An 18,381-nucleotide genomic window follows, 5' to 3' on the forward strand; every position below is an offset into this window, starting at 1 on the left:
GGCGTCTACATTGTGATGACCCAACAAGGCTCTATGCGGTAAACCCTTAAAGGAATTTTTCTTTCGGGGACTTTTTAATAAAAATTCCTTCTGTATTATTATTACTATGGTATATTATCATGATGGGTAAAAAATATAAAATCTATATATCATATTTTTACAGTTTTATTTTGACCACTTTAAAGACCAAATATTTAATTGCCGTGTCAAGTTTAAAAGAAAAGTGTCAATGCTGTCGAGTAATTATGTATTTTTGAATTCAATCATGGCCTCTTTTTGATCTTTATCTAGAAAACTTTAATGGAAACCTAACCGTCCATATCTGTAAAAGCTTACAATTTTAGGAAGATTTGTAGCCGTGGAATTTCTAAAAATAACTTTTTTTCGTACAGTAAAGTAGCATAATGGCAACATATTCTTAATGCCCTGAGGAAAGGATATCGCCAAAAGTTTTTTAACGATAAGGTTTAACGGGTACTTCTACAGAATGTACTACAATTTTGAACCTGTTTCTTTAAACTCTGGATATATTATGGTTTTGAACTTGTTCCTTTAAACTCTGAATAAATTAAGGTTTAAAACCTGTTCCTTTAAACTATGAATATATTTAGGTTTTGAACCTGTTCCTTTAAACTATGAATATATTTAGGTTTTGAACCTGTTCCCTTAAACTATGAATATATTTAGGTTTTGAACCTGTTCCTTTACACTATGAATATATTTAGGTTTTAAACCCATTCCTTTAAACTATGAATATATTTAGGTTTTAAACCTGTTCCTTGCTCTCCTTCTTTCCAGTTTCGGAGCTTCCAACTTGTCTGCTGCTGACTCCGGAGATGATGGAACCAACAAACTTACTGAAGCTATTAATAGGCAAGAAGAATTAGATTTTACAAGAGTTCCAATCCCGTCTCATTTGGGGGTTCAAGAGGCTCTGAGCTTTTTCATAAAAATCAAAATTGTTTGTTAGTTATGCCGAATAATATTAACCGAAAAGGTTTTTTTCTGATTTTTTCTTTTTATTGATCTTCAGTTAGAGTAAATTAAATACGGTTAATTGAGTTCTTGCCACAAACTCAAATTTTCTAATGTCCTAAAAAGCTAATGGTCTGAACCTTTGATTTTTTAAACATTGACTATTAAATCTAACAAAATTCATGATTTGAAATATCAGAAGTCTACGTCATTTGATTGCAAAGATAAAGAGAATAAAAAAAATATTAATTGTTAAAAACATTTCCCGCTTTTTTGCTTGTACAATGAACATTGAACATTGTTCAATCACAAACATCGATGATTTTTCTGTTTTTTTAGAATCAGTCGATTGAAGAGGTTTATCAAGAGAAAGTTGATCGGGGTAACTATGTTTGTAAAGAACAGGGTTGTGGCGTGCTTCAGTAGAAGAATTCAATTTGAGAGAGGTTAGACATTGATACATTCTCTTTTGAATTTTTAAGATATATCTAAAAACATAAAAAATACTTTTTCATAATCGTGCATTTCAATGAAATGACATGTTAATAAATATCAAACATTGAGAGACATAAATAAATTGGGGACCCAGCTTTTATTTTATAATTTTAGTATTTTTCTAGAAAATATTCTTATCGTCTTTCTATCCTTACTCCTCCTTTACTGTTCTCTGCTGTCATTTCTTGCTCAATCCCGTCCTGTCAAATCCTGTCCTATCTTGTCCTGTTCTGTCCTTCCTGTCCTGTCCTTTCATGTCCTATCTTGTCATGTCCTTCCTCTACTGCCCTTCATATCCTCTTTTGTTATGTTTTGTCCTGTTCCGTTCTATCCTATCCTGGCATGTCCGATACTATACATTCCTGTTTTATTCTACTATACATTCCTGTTTTATTCTACTATACATTCCTGTTTTTGCCTTTCCTATCCTGTTCTGTCATATTCTGTCATATTCTGCTTTTGCCTGTCCTATTCTGTCCTATCCTGTCCCGTCCTGTCCTGATCTATCCTGTCCCAGCATGCTTAGCATATTGCAAATGAAAAGTAGATTGTCTGCATGGAAAGAGGAATTTTTTTTTATTTGTTGATTTCTTCTATTTGTTCAATGTAGACAAAAAGAATTCAAAGGATTAGGACAAATAAAAAAATTTAAAAATTATCCAAAAACATGGTTTTAAAATTCTAAAATTATTTTAATAAGAAAACTCTGGTTCCGCCCAGTTTGTCAAAATTGTATATGCACAAATATTTTGTGAAAAAAATCTAAAATTTTCAAATATTTAAGTTACCCCTTATCTCTCTTTACAGTATAAATGTTCAACATAATTTGAAAGTGACGTAGTATATTAAATATTAATATATATTTTGAGAGCTCGATTTAGGAACCTTGGTTTTATTCTCTTATTATCATTATTAAATAATTATTATTGTTTTATTATTTTAATCTATCTCACACATTTTAGAATATATATAGTGGCGTCTTTATCTCCCCCCCCCCTACTAAAAAAACGAAACTGAGGTTCGGGAACCCGTTTTAATAAGGGCAAACTCAGTTTAGGCTATCTTTAAAATCTTTTATTTCTAGTGTACTGCATGTATGTATAGTGCAGTCTAGTTATGTACCGTACTTAAATTGTACATCATTATAGAATATATCAATGAGATTAAAAGTAGGAAGAGTTGGAAAGGTTTTGTTCGCATTTTACAAGACCCTGGAACATCTGACCCTTTTGTTGACAATAAATATTATTGTTTTGTGTTTATGATAAAACTTTAGATCCTGGCTGTCATTTGTTCGCATCTTCTTACTTTTAATCTAATTAATATATTTTTATAATAATAATAATAATTATATTTTTGTTAATCATATTTATTGAAAATCTGTTTCAAGTTTATTTTCATTTAATTCTATCTTAATGAATGTATTTATGAAATAAAAAGCGAATTTATTTAAATTCTTTAAATCTACTGTTTACAAAATATAAAACATTTACCATGTGTACATTGTACGCCCCCCTCTCTCCCACTGAAAATTGAAATAGTTATCATAAAGTCATAATTTTATATTTCTTCCATTATCCATAATGAGGATTTTTGTTTACTGAACTAAATTGAATCATCGACCATGTTAAAACTCAAGTTGATTCGAATATGAAATGAAAAAGACTGCTCTTGATATTTTTAGACATACGATAGTTTTTTTACTTGATACTTTTATTACATTTGCAAATTTGAAGCGGTTAAAAGACTTTAGAAGTAAGTTGTATTTGAAAGTATCTTGCAAAGTCTGTAATTTCTACTTAGCTAAAAGTCAATATTGCCGCGTATCAAATTTCTCAAGACTAAGAGCAGCCTCTTTAATAATATTTAGATATTTTTAAAGGGAGTGTTCGCGAACATTAAAGGGGGTATAGGCTTATTACGAAAAATATTCAATGGTGATTTCTACTAATCTTACTTCTATCTGTTGCGTCTATATGGAGAAAATTGTTAAAAATGACTCATACCAAAGAACGTAGCAATCATACAAATTCAGAAAGTTGCAATATCCAACTTGGATCGTAAAAAGATAAATTTTCACCTTTTAGACACAACAGATAGGAGTAAGATTAGTAGAAATCATCATTGAATATTTTTCTACGTAAGCCTATACCCCCCTTAATTTTTCGCGAACACTCCCTTTAATAAAATGAAATACTGATATTAGAGTTGAGTTTGAATAGTTTATCTAGATTGTGTTGTTTTGCATGAAAGTAGTTTATATGTAGTTGCTGGGCCCCCGGTTCATCCTTCTCATCCACCCTCTCATCCTCCTCGTCATCCACCCCCTCATCTACCACATCCTCCACAACCCCCAGACCAACAAGACCTTGTTACAGACCGACTCCTCGCTAGCTTAGACCGAGAGGAGACCAAGTTTGATGTTCAAATTGGTGACGGGATGGATATTGATATTGCAGGAGAAAACGGTAGGTTTTTAATGACAATTCGTTTTGTTTAAATTGAAAGCATTAAAACCATACTTAGAAATAGATACATCTAATAACCCCTCTTACTTTAACAAATTTGAATTGATAGTTAAAACCCATTTGAAACGGTCCCAAGACCCAAACCTTTTTTGTCGCAGAATAATACAACTTATTTTAATCACCTCAGAGGAATTTCTTTAAAAATGTATAAAATATAGACCTTACTTACTCAAGCGGTGAGATTTGAACAAGATGGTATATGTTTATAAATTTGAACATGGTTGTATGTGTATAAATTTTGAACATGGTTGTATGTGTATAAATTTTAACATGGTTGTATGTGTATAAATTTTAACATGGTTGTATGTTTATAAATTTTAACATGGTTGTTTGTGTATAAATTTTAACATGGTTGTATGTGTATAAATTTTAACATGGTTGTATGTATGTGTATAAATTTTAACATGGTTGTATGTGTATAAATTTTGAACATGGTTGTATGTGTATAAATTTTAACATGGTTGTATGTGTATAAATTTGAACATGGTTGTATGTGTATAAATTTTAACATGGTTGTCTGTGTATAAATTTGAACATGGTTGTATGTGTATAAATTTTAACATGGTTGTATGTGTATAAATTTTAACATGATTGTATGTGTATAAATTTTAACATGGTTGTATGTGCATAAATTTTAACATGGTTGTATGCAAGGAACTATATACAGGAACGCCCAACTCAGATATACGCAAATTGTGTACTTTACTCTGTGGGAGGAATGTAAACAAACCTAGTGCCCCCACATAAGTTGAAGGGAAAGGACTAAAGCCCTGATGTGATATTACAGTCCAACAAAAAACAAGTTAATATATCAAGTGTTAGAGCGTATACTTATGATTTTTGGCTTTCTAGTCAATATGGAAAATACAATAGCAATATATTCTTATTCCACCCCTTGGGCCTTTTTCCCTCGAAAATGATACGTTGCCAATGAATTCTTTGTTTTGATCTCCTCCCACTGCAGTACACAGAATTGACGCATCAGATATGGCGGTTCCTGGTCTATATATTTCTTGGTTGTATGTGTATAAATTATCTAAGTTTCTAAGATTATGCAACGTATTGAATTAATATCAGATTAAGATTTGTAAAGAATTTTCAACCTTTGATTTCAGGATTCATATTCTCTTTTGTTTCCAGAAACTTGGAGTAGGGGAAGGGTGATGGGGGGCAGGGAGTAGAGAGGGGGGGGGATGATATGCATTTTTAATAAGCTTTTCAACCCATGATGCAAATCTTGATTCAAATCTATGAAGTACGCCAGACAGAAAGGGATTATTTGATATCCTCTTAAATACACCTCAGAAAGATATAAGAATTGACGGGTTTGGCTTAAATGTTTCTCTTTTATAATTAATTTAAAAGTTTAAATTCAAATATAAAAGTTTGAATATTGTTCTACAACTCGCCAGCTGAACATCTTGGAATATATAAATCATATTTTTAGGAGATATCAATTCCAGCCTTTCCTTAGCTCTCACCCACTTCCAGGTATGGATAATAAAATAATAATATAATAATACAAATAATAACAATAATAGTAACTAGTGTGCCCATCGTTGCCCGTGGAATTAAAAAAAAAATCAAATTTTAAAGAAAAAAATTTATGTTTGAAAAAAAATAATTTAAATTTTAAAGATTTTTTAAAAAGATTTTTACAGTCTATGTTACCCCCCAGAATACCCTCAAAAATGTTCGGCCATTGTCTAGTCTTTAGCTAACATATATACTAACATAAACATTAACATATATCACACACAACCGGTGTACATTTAAATATCCGCGCTGGGCCAACCTTTGCAATAATAATAATAATAATATTAATAATAATAATAATAATAATAATAATAATAATAATAATAATACTGCAGACTAACTCACTGATGAATTCCTTCTCTAAGACGAACAGCATCAAGGGGAGAATACCAGAGTTTCCTTACAGTGATACCATCAGGTTACTTAATCAATCAAACAATAAAATAATCAATCATTTATCAAATTATTAAATCAACATTCAAATCAATCTCTCGAGAAATTCAACAATTATTTTATCAAATCAATCAATTTTAACATCAACTATTTATAGGGACTGTAGGTGTAATTTAAAGTGACTCACCATTTAAAGAGCGGCTATGCCCCCTTTTACATGGATTGTAATTAAAAATTCTGTCGGCAGACCCTTAAACCAATAAATTTATTTAATTTTTTTATTCATGCTTTATTTGATAATTATGGTATTGGTAAATTAAAAAATAGATCAACATAATTTTGATTTATTTTTCTTGTGTTTTCTTATTCCATATATTTATCAAAAAGTAAATTGATAATAGTTAAGAAAATCAATAAAATACTAATATCAAGTTGATAAAAAGGAAAATTTTGTTTTAGTGAAGCATCTTATGGAAGTCATAGAAACACCAATAAATACACTGATCCCAGCAGTCACAAGGTACGTTTTAAGGGGACTGACAGAGAAGGAGGGGGATATTTAGATTTAAAATAAATCAAATATTCTAAAATTTAAAATATAAAACCTAATGTAAGCTTAAAATGTATTCTGCTCCTTTGCTAGTTACTGTTTGCAATAAACCACAAAATAACGACACATTTGGGAAATTTAATTAATTTTCTTTTCGGGAAAGTTTTCGTTCTTAACTATTATAGAAGAGAAGGGAAATGAATAAATTAAAACTTGTTTTAATATTATGCAGTAAACGGTATTCACATTGCACAATACACATTGCATCAATTTGCTTTTCATATAAATTATTATTCAAAAAGAAAAAATGAGTTCGAAGTGTCTCAATAAGCAGTTCCTTTTAACTTTTGCTTACTAAAGAAATATACTATATTCATAAGCTTTGTATATTTTATTTTTTAATTTAAATAGGATTTTTTTTGAAAGAAAGTCTGTTCTTGTGTCAGTAAAATGTACAACTGTACTTGTACAATGTACGACGTACAGTACTTATTTTGGAGTACTGAAAAGAATACAATACATACAGAGCTGAAAACTTTAGAATGGGATATCCTTAATCCCGATCTGTTAATTAATCCGGAGATTAATAACAAGAGGAGAACAAGTCATATTTAATCTGGAGATTAATGAAAAGAGGAGATCAAGCAATAATGTTGATATCCACCATTCTAAAGTTTTCAGCTCAGTAAATATAAACTGTACTAATTATTATAACCTGTACAGTCTACATGATAGGAAAACAAATGTTAACTTAAAAACATTGTATCACTTCTTAAAAATGATACAATATTATAATTATATTATTAAAATGAACTAAATAAAACTATTATACTTTTCTACTGTAGGGTTCCTGTAACGGACTGTACGGTAATGGAGCTAATGGTGGTGTACATAACATACTACCTGGAGACTCTGGAGATGATGAGGAGGAACAGGTACAACATCCCCACCCCCCCTTAACCCCATTACAGTGAATGTATGTTACTGTATTAAATAGTCGGTTTTTTTGGTAAAACTTATCTGTGATACTTTGATTAAGTTGATTTACTTTAAGCGATACCCCAATAATCCCCCCCTAACTACGCCTATGCCTAGGTCCCAAGATATACATGGTTTTGGTTTTAAACTAAGCTACGGAGCTCCAGAGGTTTAGATGATACAAATGTGTCGGGAGGGTAGATAGGGGAGTTTAGGGCAGGAAATCTATCATGATCTAGGAACATTAGATGCAGCAAACAGGAATATATTTTCATACAACTTAACATTTACATATCAAGTATGTTACATTAATATATATACATGCATACATATCTACAATAAATAGCTAACCACATTAAGCATATGTAGATATAAAACAATCTTTTTTGAAAAATTTAGAACTAAAGAAGTGAGTATATCTTCTTGTTATTTAGTAGATTTTGTTATTGTGCCATAAACCTTTAAACTGATACTTAACCTTTAACTATGAACCCATTATACCTAAACCCAAGCAGAACCCTAAATCCTGAACCTTGAACCCTGAACACGACTCTGACCCTGAGCTCTCTATTCTCTACAACAAACTCTGTCCCCAACCTGAATCATAAACATATATCCCTAAACTCTGAGTTTTAACCCTATCCTCGACCTGAATCCTAAACATAATCCCTGAATCCTGAGCTCAATTTTATTCCCAGCTGAATCTCTAAAATTGAACCCTGAACCTTTAGCTAAACCTTATACCCAACCAGAATCCTATCACTGAGCTTAATGCTGTCCTAAGCTGAACCCTGAACCTTAAGCTTAAAGCTTATCCCCAACCTGAATTCTATCCCTGAACGCTGAACCCTGAACCCTGATATTTGTCTGAAGTCTGGAAAAAGTATAATTTCTCCAACCTTGACCTAAATGTTTGTCGTAAAGATGATGCTACATCTAGATTCCCCCATAAATTCCCCCTCCAATATATCCATATCATTCCTCTTCCCCAGGACTTTCCTATCTTTCCTCCCTGTATCATCAGCCCCCTCCCCCTCTTCCTTCCTCNNNNCCCTCTACCAATATTCCAGGAAGTCTCCCTCAATAAAGCAGTGTGTTATTCTGGCAATCAAAGTAAATTCTCGAGGATTTCTCTAAATATATACAAACAACAAATTCGTGAAGTTTTGTGCCACTCTTTATCACAAAGTCAAAATGAAGGCCAGAATCTTTAAGAACTTGACCCCACCCAAATTACTCTTGCAAAGCCACTTTCTTCTCAATAATATTAGCTGCGGTTCGTTGATAAAGATTTAAATAAGATATTCTTTACGGAATATGTGAAAGAAAAGATTAAACGAATTCCCAATCTTAATGTGGAACTTCCTGAAAAACCTTTTCATTCCTCATCGTCATCCCCTTTAATATACATATTATTTGACCTCCCTGAGCCCAAAATTTAAAGGAGTATCGTTGAACGCAACTCCCGAGTTTCTTTTATAGGGACTTAATATTTGTGTAGATTTTAATTTAAGAGATTCGAAAAAATGGAGAATATAAAGAAACTAAATAAAATAATAGTTCATGGTACCAGTACAAACGTCGGACCCACAAACATCGGACGTTACAAAGGTCGGACAGTACAAACGTCGGACCCAATATCATCGGACGTTACAAAGGTCGGACAGTACAAACGTCGGACTGGTACAAACGTCGAACCGAGACTAACGTCGGACCAGTACAAACGTCAGACAGGTACATTTATTAGGAAAAACGTCGGGCTTTGGTTGAGACCATTGCTATAAGAAATGAATTAAAAATCACTAAAAATCCGCTGAATAAAGTCTCATCCTTTGAATGTAGCACTGTATAAAACAACAGACCTAAAAGGAGTTGAGTTCAATTTTCAAGTTTCAATATGTCTATATCTTTGCACCCCGATGTCGTATAACCTTTGATAGTTCCACCTATGAAATCTATAAGATCAAACAGATTGAAAGTTTGAACGTGTCAAAGTTTAATACCATTACCAGGTTACAAAGATTTAGGGATGAGAATATTTGAGTTAGTGACAAGAACTCAGTAACTTTTAATATATGTTATTAAGCAGTGGATAAAACGAAATAAAATTTTCATAAAAATCTTAAAATTCAAATAATTATTTTCCTTAGTCTGACGTTTGTACTGGTCTGACGTTTATACTGGTCTGACGTTTGCACCAGACCGACATTTGTACTAGTCCGAAGTTTGTCATGGTCCGACGTTTGTAAGTCTTAGTCCGACGTTTGTACTGGTGCCGTTTTTATGACAAATATGTTGATATCCACAAAACTGCCAAACCCCATTCGTGAAACCCTGGTTCTAAAACTGGTTTTCATAACGATACCCTGTCTTAGGTTGTGGGCTCTGGATGAATTTGTATGTATTTTGAGTATAAGGTTTACCTAGCTAACCAACCTTGGAGGTGCACTAGAGAATACTCAATATTCATTTTATTTAGTTTATTATCTACATATTCCATAGATAAACTTATTTTCCAAACCACCGAGGACTAGTACTAGATCGCTAAAATAGGATATCTTGGTACCGTAAACTATACTATAGAATAAAGCCTTTACGGTACTGTCTAGTATAAATTCTGTCAGATCTTAGATTGAAAATAAATGTTTACACCATCAGATTTCAAAGATATAAGGACTAGAAAATTTGAGTTTGTGGCAAAAACGCAGTTCCTTCTTTAGATATGAGGCAACATTATTGTTCTGCTCGCCAAAATAATTTATTAACCTACGTACAGACGACGACTTCAAATTAATACATTATTAAATTAGATATTTAATTAAATGGGTCTGTTTACACTGCACAATTTCCGTTTCTCATTTTCACTGCTCTTTTTAAAATCATAACTTGAATCTTATAGTCGTCTTCCTATTCCAGAGTTTTCTATTTCATCGTTGTATATCAACATTTCTTGGATACACCTTTGTTATAAAGAAAAGTTAACGGATTGGAACTTGAGAAAATAGAATTATGTTAGATGCATTCAAGGTTTCAAAGGTTGGTTGTTTATTTAGAGTTCTCCTGGTAGTAATCAATATACATAATATAAATCATCAGGATGCATCCAATGCATCTCTCACATATTTCTTCACAACAATCCACAGCAGAATTTGGAGTGGAATAAAAATGTGGAGTAGAGCAAGGATATAGAGTAGGATAAGGAGTAGGATAAGGATATGGAGTAGGATACGGATATAGAGTAGGATAAGGATATGGAGTAGGATACGGATATAGAGTAGGATAAGGATATAGAGTAGGATAAGGATATTGAGTAGGATAAGGACATGGATTAGGATAAGGACATGGTGTAGGATAAGGATAGAGTAGGATAAGGATATGGAATAGGATAAGGATATGTAGTAGGATATGGATATGGAGTAGGAGAAGGATATGGAGTAGGATAAGGATGTGGAGTAGGATAAGGATATGAAGTAGGATAAGGATATGGAGTTGGATAAGGATATGGAGTAGGATAAGGAAGTGGAGTAGGATAAGGATATGGAGTAGGATAAGGATATGGAGTAGGATAAGGATATGGAGTAGGATAAGGATATGGAGTAGGATAAGGATATGGATATGGAGTAGGATAAGGATATGGATATGGAGTAGGATAAGGACATGGAGTAGGATAAGGATATGGAGTAGGATAAGGATATTGAGTAGGATAAGGATATGGATATGGAGTAGGATAAGGATATGGATATTGAGTAGGATAAGGACATGGAGTAGGATAAGGATATGGAGTAGAATAAGGACATGGAATAGGATAAGGATATGTAGTATTATAAGGATATGGAGTAGGATAAGGATATAGATATGGAGTAGGATAAGGACATGGAGTAGGATAAGGATATTGAGTAGGATAAGGATATTGAGTAGGATAAGAATATGGAGTAGGATAAGTATAAGGATATGGAGTAGGATAAGGATATGAAGTAGAATAAGGACATGGAATAGGATAAGGATATGTAGTAGGATAAGGATATGGAGTAGGATAAGGATATGGAATAGGATAAGGATATGTAGTAGGATAAGGATATGAAATAGGATAAGGATATGGATATGGAGTAGGGACAGAGGGTGAAGAAGAATAAGAAGAAGAAGAAGAATAAGGATAAGATGAAGGATAAGAATAAGGATAAGAAGAAGGATAAGTAGAGGGACAAGATGAAGGATAAGAAGAAGAATGAAGAGAAGAATTAGGTTGATAGAGATGAAATAGAAGAAGATGGAGAATAAGTTTGTGAATAGGATAACTTTAATCCGATTTAGGTTGAAGAGGAAGAGGAGGAACTACTAGACGTCAATGCTCAAGAGATGTTGATGCAAGATTATCCGTCAGATTGCTTTCCGGTCAGGTCGGTCATAAACATCTTTTTTTTTCATATTTAGAGATCTATGATCGCCATTTTCTAGCATTTAAAGGTATCAAAAATTGTCGTTGCGACAACTTTCTTTCTATATATTGGGGATTCAAACGAACGGTAATGATTAAGATTTTACGAAATTTTATCTAAAAAAAATATAATCCTGATACTTTATGTTTATTATACTAACAGTGTTTCTCAAGAAAACATTAGAATCAGCTGTAAGGATTTAAGAATTTGAACATGTCATAAGTTCGCGATTCTAATAACACATTTTTAAAAGTTTAAGAAACATTTCTCTAATCCTGGGAATTCCAAAACGTGGTCTGTTTTCTAAATTCTATTTAAATCCATTAATTATGAAAGAAAAATTCCCATATAAGACCAAAGCTTGGAAAGCAATACAGATTCTATTTTATTAAAGATTGCAGATGGTTAATTTTTTTGATGTTTATCGGGATTTCTGGACACCCTGTTTTTGAAGACTGGTTTAGAAACTTTTTTTACTTGCCTTACTTTCAATGTAAAGTACATTATTTTCATTCCCTTGATTCTCGAAAGGTTTTCCTTCATTATTTTCCACCATTTCTCAAACCATCATTTATTTTCTAAACAGAATGTGGAAATTTCTAGACAAATTTATTTTCATTTTTTTTTCCTTTTTTCAGATGGTACGGATACTTCCCTTGTATGATTGGTGACGATGATTCCCCGTTTTGGCAGGGCTGGGCCAACCTGAGGATAAAAACATTTCGTCTGATTGAAAACAAATATTTTGAGACTGCTGTGATAGCCATGATCCTGCTCAGCTCTCTAGCTTTGGTTAGTTCAGTATTCAAGGGGATTGTATTAAGAATGCCAGAGGTTTTTATTCAACCTTAAAAGGACTTTAAGTGTATGTTTTAAGTGACCCTCCATGTAAAGATGATAATGCCCGATTCACAACGGTATTCTCAAAACCTTTATCTGATCAATAGTGTTAAAGATATTGCCATTTTTCTAGGTTTAAAAGAGTTTAAAATTGTGAAAGGAAAGCAGAAATGCGCAAGTATAAACATGGATATCTAATTCATACTTAATCCGACTACGCTTTATTGGTACTGTCGTGAATCGGATGTTGCCTCATTGCAGGAAGGGTCACTTGAAATTACGCTTACAGTCCCTTTAAAATGTGAACTCAGTTTTGCAGAATGTTTAAACAAATATTGGTTTTAATTGGGACGTAAATTAGATCAAAACAAGAAGAAGGGACTTTTCTTCTGTCAGGGCATCTTTATTGTGGTTTAGTGAGATACAGTTTTAACCTTTAAAAAGAGAATCAATATACAAATATATATTTCCGGGTTCCGGGTTTCCAATTTTTTAATTACAAATGGTTCAGCACACTTCCTGGATTTCCTTTTGTCAGGAAATATTATTATTTAATTCCTGTCCAGAGCAGAGTATATAAAACCAAACTTAAAAGTAGGAAACGTTTTGAACATGTCACTTTATATAGACTGTAGAGTGTAGACGTCATTTTAAGTGACCCTCCATTTTTGAAGTGGCATGTTTGAGTCGCAACGGTACCATTAAAACATTAGTCTGATCGGCGAGGATAGAGAAATCCTTGTTTTTCTAGCTGAGAATCAATTTCCGGGAAACTTGAGTGGAAGGAGGGTGTACAGTCCATTCCAGTTTACACTTATGTTTTGCTCTACTCAATTATCAGTTAGAAAAAAAAAGAATTGATCCGTCATTGACGACTTTACAAAGGTGTATAAGGCACCGTTGTGTACAATTGCTTTTCTTTGAATACATATATTATTTATATTATTTTATTAGCACTAATTATATAATATATTGAAAAGGCTGCTGAGGATATATACCTGGAGGAGCGTCCTGTCCTTCAAGATGTACTCTACTACATGGACAAGATCTTCACCGTTATATTCGCCATGGAGATGACCGTCAAATGGTTGGCGCTTGGCTTCGTCAAGTACTTCACTAATGCCTGGTGCTGGCTGGATTTTGTTATCGTTATGGTGAGTTTAATAATACATTTTAGAAGTCGCACCCGGGAGGGGGGGGGGGGATTTGCTGATATTCACAAAAAAGAACAAGAAAATCTTGTTATTGCCATTGAATACAAATACAAAGTAAAGAATATACTCAGGGATTAGCAATATTATTTTTACATAAATAAAAAAGAATGCGTAAAAAGATTGTAAAGTTTCCCTTTAATCCTAGTCCTCCCTGGCCAATTTGATAATTGAATACCTCGGACGGGTTGGTGTCTCCGGAGTCAGAGTTTTCAGAACATTTAGATGTATCCGTCCTCTCAGGGCTATGTCTAGAATAGAAAGTCTTAAGGTGGAGTACATATAGTGTATGTACTAACCCAGGCAGGGTACATTATCTAATCTGCATACTAACAATGGTGCATGGCAGGGTACATAAAATAATCTAAGTAATAATTAGTGTGGTGGCAGAGTTTGTAGCACGGTACAAGAATGGGTGGTTGCAGGGTACATAAAATAATCTAAGTAAAACTAGGATTGTGGCAGAGTATATGAAATCAATCATGTATAAACTCTAAAGGTTAACACAGTGCATTTTTGCTTATAGACCATAAAATACAAATATATCAAAATTTGGAAAGCATTTTATACAAATGAATTTAAAGAATGGTCAAAGCCAGTTAAAGTTATAACTTGTCAAACTATCTCATTTCACATAAAATGTCTGTCTAGCTTGCCCTGGCCCCTGGCCTACTTTGATACTTGAGCTAAATGATTCTGAATGATTATTTGTTTCCATAAAGAAAGATCTAAGAATGAATGATTAAATGTTAGATCTTTATGTTGTATAATGTATATATCTTTAACAAGAGAATCCCGCGTTCTATCCTTAAATAATTAATATATTAATCTGCCCCTTGTAAAGTAGCAGGCTGCTTCTGTATATAGATATATAGATGTATATTGTATACATATACATATAAACAGAACCAGAATAAAGAATGCTATACAAGGAATAAGGTTTAGTGGGAATAGATTGTTCATGGGAAGGTGAAAGTGCTCATGGGAATGTTTAAAGAATTTTCGAAACAGTTACATAGTTCTTACGATCAATCAGAGAGTTTTTGGGAACAGTTCCAAAGTTCTTGGGAATATTTAGAGAGGTTTTTTTTGGAACAGTTTGAGAGTTCTTGGGAATATTAAGAGAGTTTCTGAAAACGGTTTGATATAGTTCTTGGGAACAATTTGAAAGTTATTGAGAACACTTATAGAGTTGTTGGGAACAGTACGAGTGTTCTGGGAAAGGAATATGCAGGGAGCCATTTAAAAGAACAAATAAAAAATAGAATTTGGGAATATAAGTAAAATGGAAAAAAGGAATGAAAAGGATGTAGGAAACGAATAGAAGAAAATAAGATAGATGAAGGAATGAAAAGGGGGAAAGAAGGGGAAGGCATATAAAAAGAAAGGTAGATGAAGGGCTGAAAGGGGGAAGGGAGGAGAATGAATAGAAGAAAAGTAAAGGTGGATGAATGGTTGAAAAGGGGAAGGAGGAGAATGAATAGAAGAAAAGTAAAGGTGGATGAATGGTTGAAAGGGGGAGGGAGGAGAATGAATAGAAGAAAAGTAAAGGTAGATGAATGGTTGAAAGGGGGAGAAGAATGAATAGAAGAAAAGTAAAGTTGGATGAAGGGTTGAAAGGGGGAAGGGAGGAGAATGAATAGAAGAAAAGTAAAGGTGGATGAAGGGTTGAAATGGGGAAGGGATGAGAATGAATAGAAGAAAAGTAAAGGTAGATGAATGGTTGAAAGGGGGAGGGAGGAGAATGAATAGTAGAAAAGTAAAGGTGGATGAATGGTTGAAAGGGGGAGGAGGAGAATGAATAGAAGAAAAGTAAAGGTGGATGAATGGTTGAAAGGGGGATGGGAGGGAGGAGAATGAATAGAAGAAAAGTAAAGGTAGATGAAGGGTTGAAAGGAAGATGGGATGAGAATGAATAGAAGAAAAGTAAAGGTAGATGCAGGGTTGAAAGGAGGGAGGGAGGGAGGAGAATGAAAAGCAGAAAAAAAGGTGGATGAATGGTTGAAAGGGGGAAGAGAGGAGAATGAATAGAAGAAAAGTAAAGATGGATGAAGGGTTGAAAGGGGGAAGGGAGGAGAATGAATAGAAGAAAAGTAAATGTGGATGAATTGTTGAAGGGAGGGGAATGAATAGAAGAAAAGTAAAGGTGGATGAATGGTTGAAAGGAGGAAGGGAGGAGAATAAATAGAAGAAAAGTAAAGGTGGATGAATGGTTGAAAGGGGGAAGGAAGGGGAACGAATAGAAGAAAAGTAAAGGTGGATGAATGGTTGAAAGGGGGACGGGAGGTAGGAGAATGAATAGAAGAAAAGTAAAGGTGGATTAATGGTCGAAAGGAGGAAGGTAGGAGAATGAATAGAAGAAAAGTAAAGGTTGATGAATGGTTGAAGGGAGGAAGGTAGGAGAATGAATAGAAGAAAAGTAAAGGTGGATGAATGGTTGAAAGGGGGAAGGGAGGGGAATGAATAGAAGAAAAGTAAAGGTGGATGAATGGTTGAAAGGGGGAAGAGAGGAGAATGAATAGAAGAAAAGTAAAGGTGGATGAATGGTTGAAAGGGGGAAGGGAGGAGAATTAGAAAGAAAGTACGATGCCTGGAATAAACAAAGCAGTATACAAGTTGCCAACTATTGCTCAATGTAATATTTTATTATTTTTAGTTCTGCTTTGGATAGTTTCAAGATTTATTTATGTCCTCATAGTGGGCTAAATATTGTGTTATACGAAGCCTTAAAAAGAGTGGCAGAATTATGATTTGTCCGATAACCCCCTCTCAAAAAATATAACTTTTTGTTCTATTTTTTCCAGTATTGAATAACCCAATAAGTAAATGCAAGAATATCCCGAGAAAGTAAAAGGTTTTCAACACAATAGATTTCATGTTTACTACAGACCTACAGTCTTTTCATGTGGTTAGCGAAGAAACTAATCTTTGGGAATTCTGGCTCGGATAAACATTTCCGTTAGGTTTTATTTTTAGAATAAACTACGATATATCCATCACATTTTGTTTATAAATACGAGCAAAATGTTAGTCATTTCTAAATGCTTTTTGATAAACCAACTAATCTTCCTATACAACTAACCATATATAGAGAACCCAGAAAACTGAGATACAGTGGAGTAAACTCCACTATAACCATCCTTGAATGAATTGAGGTTTTAACCTGGTTGACAAGTGACTGCAAAAGTCATGCCATATCTGGGTGTCTCATCGACTGTTGAACCACTTTTGAATGTTTAAGTCTACTCACCAACTGGGCGAATTATGGTGGAAAAAAACTCGACTTAAACTCGACTTTATGAACTCCAGTTTGCAACTTGGTTCAAAAAACGGTGTAAACACTCGGTTATGACACGACTATTGCAAAGTTTAACTCTACTTGACAACTAGCTGTTCCATCCAGTTCTGTCTGTTTGGTTGGAAGGTTTACTTTATCAACTATAACTAGTCCTTTAACAAACTAACCAACTAACCAACAAAACAACTAATCAACTAATCAACTAACCCTCTAGGTATCTTTGATCAACTTCACCGCAACTTTGCTTGGAGCTGGAGGAATCCAGGCTTTCAAGACTATGCGAACCCTCAGGGCTCTCAGACCACTCAGAGCTATGTCTAGAATGCAGGGCATGCGGGTAGGTCACTCTCATATAGGGCATGCTCAGCATTCTGCTTTTAGACTGCAGTATTATGCAACACCTGTTTTGCATGCCAACATATTATAAATTTAATGTCTTAAAGAAAATTAATATTTAACTAATGAAAATTTGAAACTGTTGTACATGGACTGTATTCCTATATTTTTATTTTCTTGAATACAAATTATCTGCTTTCATTTTTGGGTTTGAAAAATCGTCAATGGTGTCAAATGGCTAAAACGAATTAAAAAAAAATCAAGAGCAACCTTTTTTATATTTTTTTTTATTATTTTAGTATGTAAAATTTATATTGCACTAAAAGCTAATCCAAACGTAATTTAATTATGTGTAAGTATTTTGATTTGTCATAAATCAACCGAAGCAAATCATTTTATTTATTGGCAAATTTGCCCCGAATAAAAACAAACGAAAACAATAAACACAGAGTTCTTATTTATGTTTTTACTAAGTCATAAAAGCAATTTTTAATATATGCAGTGTACATATAATGTAGTAGATATACACAATCAATATATTCCTATATTTTTATTTTCTTGAATACAAATTATCTGCTTTCATTTTTGGGTTTAAAAAATCGTCAATGGTGTCAAATGGCTAAAACGAATTAAAAAAAAATCAAAAGCAACCTTTTTTATATTGTTTTTATTATTTTAGTATGTAAAATTTATATTGCACTAAAAGCTAATCCAAACGTAATTTAATTATGTGTAAGTATTTTGGTTTGTCAAAGCAAATCATTTTATTTATTGGCAAATTTGCCCCGTATAAAAACAAACGAAA

The 18,381-nt window shown here is 33.1% G+C and overlaps 1 protein-coding gene across 18 annotated transcripts in view; it reads left to right on the forward strand.

Annotated features, from left to right (window-relative positions):
• Nucleotides 1-18,381, forward strand: part of LOC111705455 (sodium channel protein para) — an 85,969-nt gene that overhangs the window by 42,154 nt on the left and 25,434 nt on the right. For 9 of the 18 annotated variants that reach the window (XM_023478021.1, XM_023478045.1, XM_023478013.1 and 6 more), the window contains 12 exons: nucleotides 764-873; nucleotides 1,315-1,421; nucleotides 3,738-3,938; nucleotides 5,446-5,489; nucleotides 5,870-5,952; nucleotides 6,387-6,447; nucleotides 7,323-7,412; nucleotides 11,767-11,852; nucleotides 12,530-12,683; nucleotides 13,712-13,885; nucleotides 14,091-14,213; nucleotides 17,455-17,577. In XM_023478021.1, the coding sequence (XP_023333789.1) occupies nucleotides 764-873; nucleotides 1,315-1,421; nucleotides 3,738-3,938; nucleotides 5,446-5,489; nucleotides 5,870-5,952; nucleotides 6,387-6,447; nucleotides 7,323-7,412; nucleotides 11,767-11,852; nucleotides 12,530-12,683; nucleotides 13,712-13,885; nucleotides 14,091-14,213; nucleotides 17,455-17,577 (1,356 nt within the window). The remainder of the gene's footprint in view (nucleotides 1-763; nucleotides 874-1,314; nucleotides 1,422-3,737; nucleotides 3,939-5,445; nucleotides 5,490-5,869; nucleotides 5,953-6,386; nucleotides 6,448-7,322; nucleotides 7,413-11,766; nucleotides 11,853-12,529; nucleotides 12,684-13,711; nucleotides 13,886-14,090; nucleotides 14,214-17,454; nucleotides 17,578-18,381) is intronic. The other 9 variants (XM_023478083.1, XM_023478098.1, XM_023478069.1 and 6 more) reach the window with 2 other exon arrangements.

The sequence above is a fragment of the Eurytemora carolleeae genome, unplaced genomic scaffold (genome assembly GCF_000591075.1).
Source record: "Eurytemora carolleeae unplaced genomic scaffold, Eaff_2.0 scaffold157, whole genome shotgun sequence".
In the NCBI taxonomy this organism is placed as follows: Eukaryota; Metazoa; Arthropoda; class Copepoda; order Calanoida; family Temoridae; genus Eurytemora; species Eurytemora carolleeae.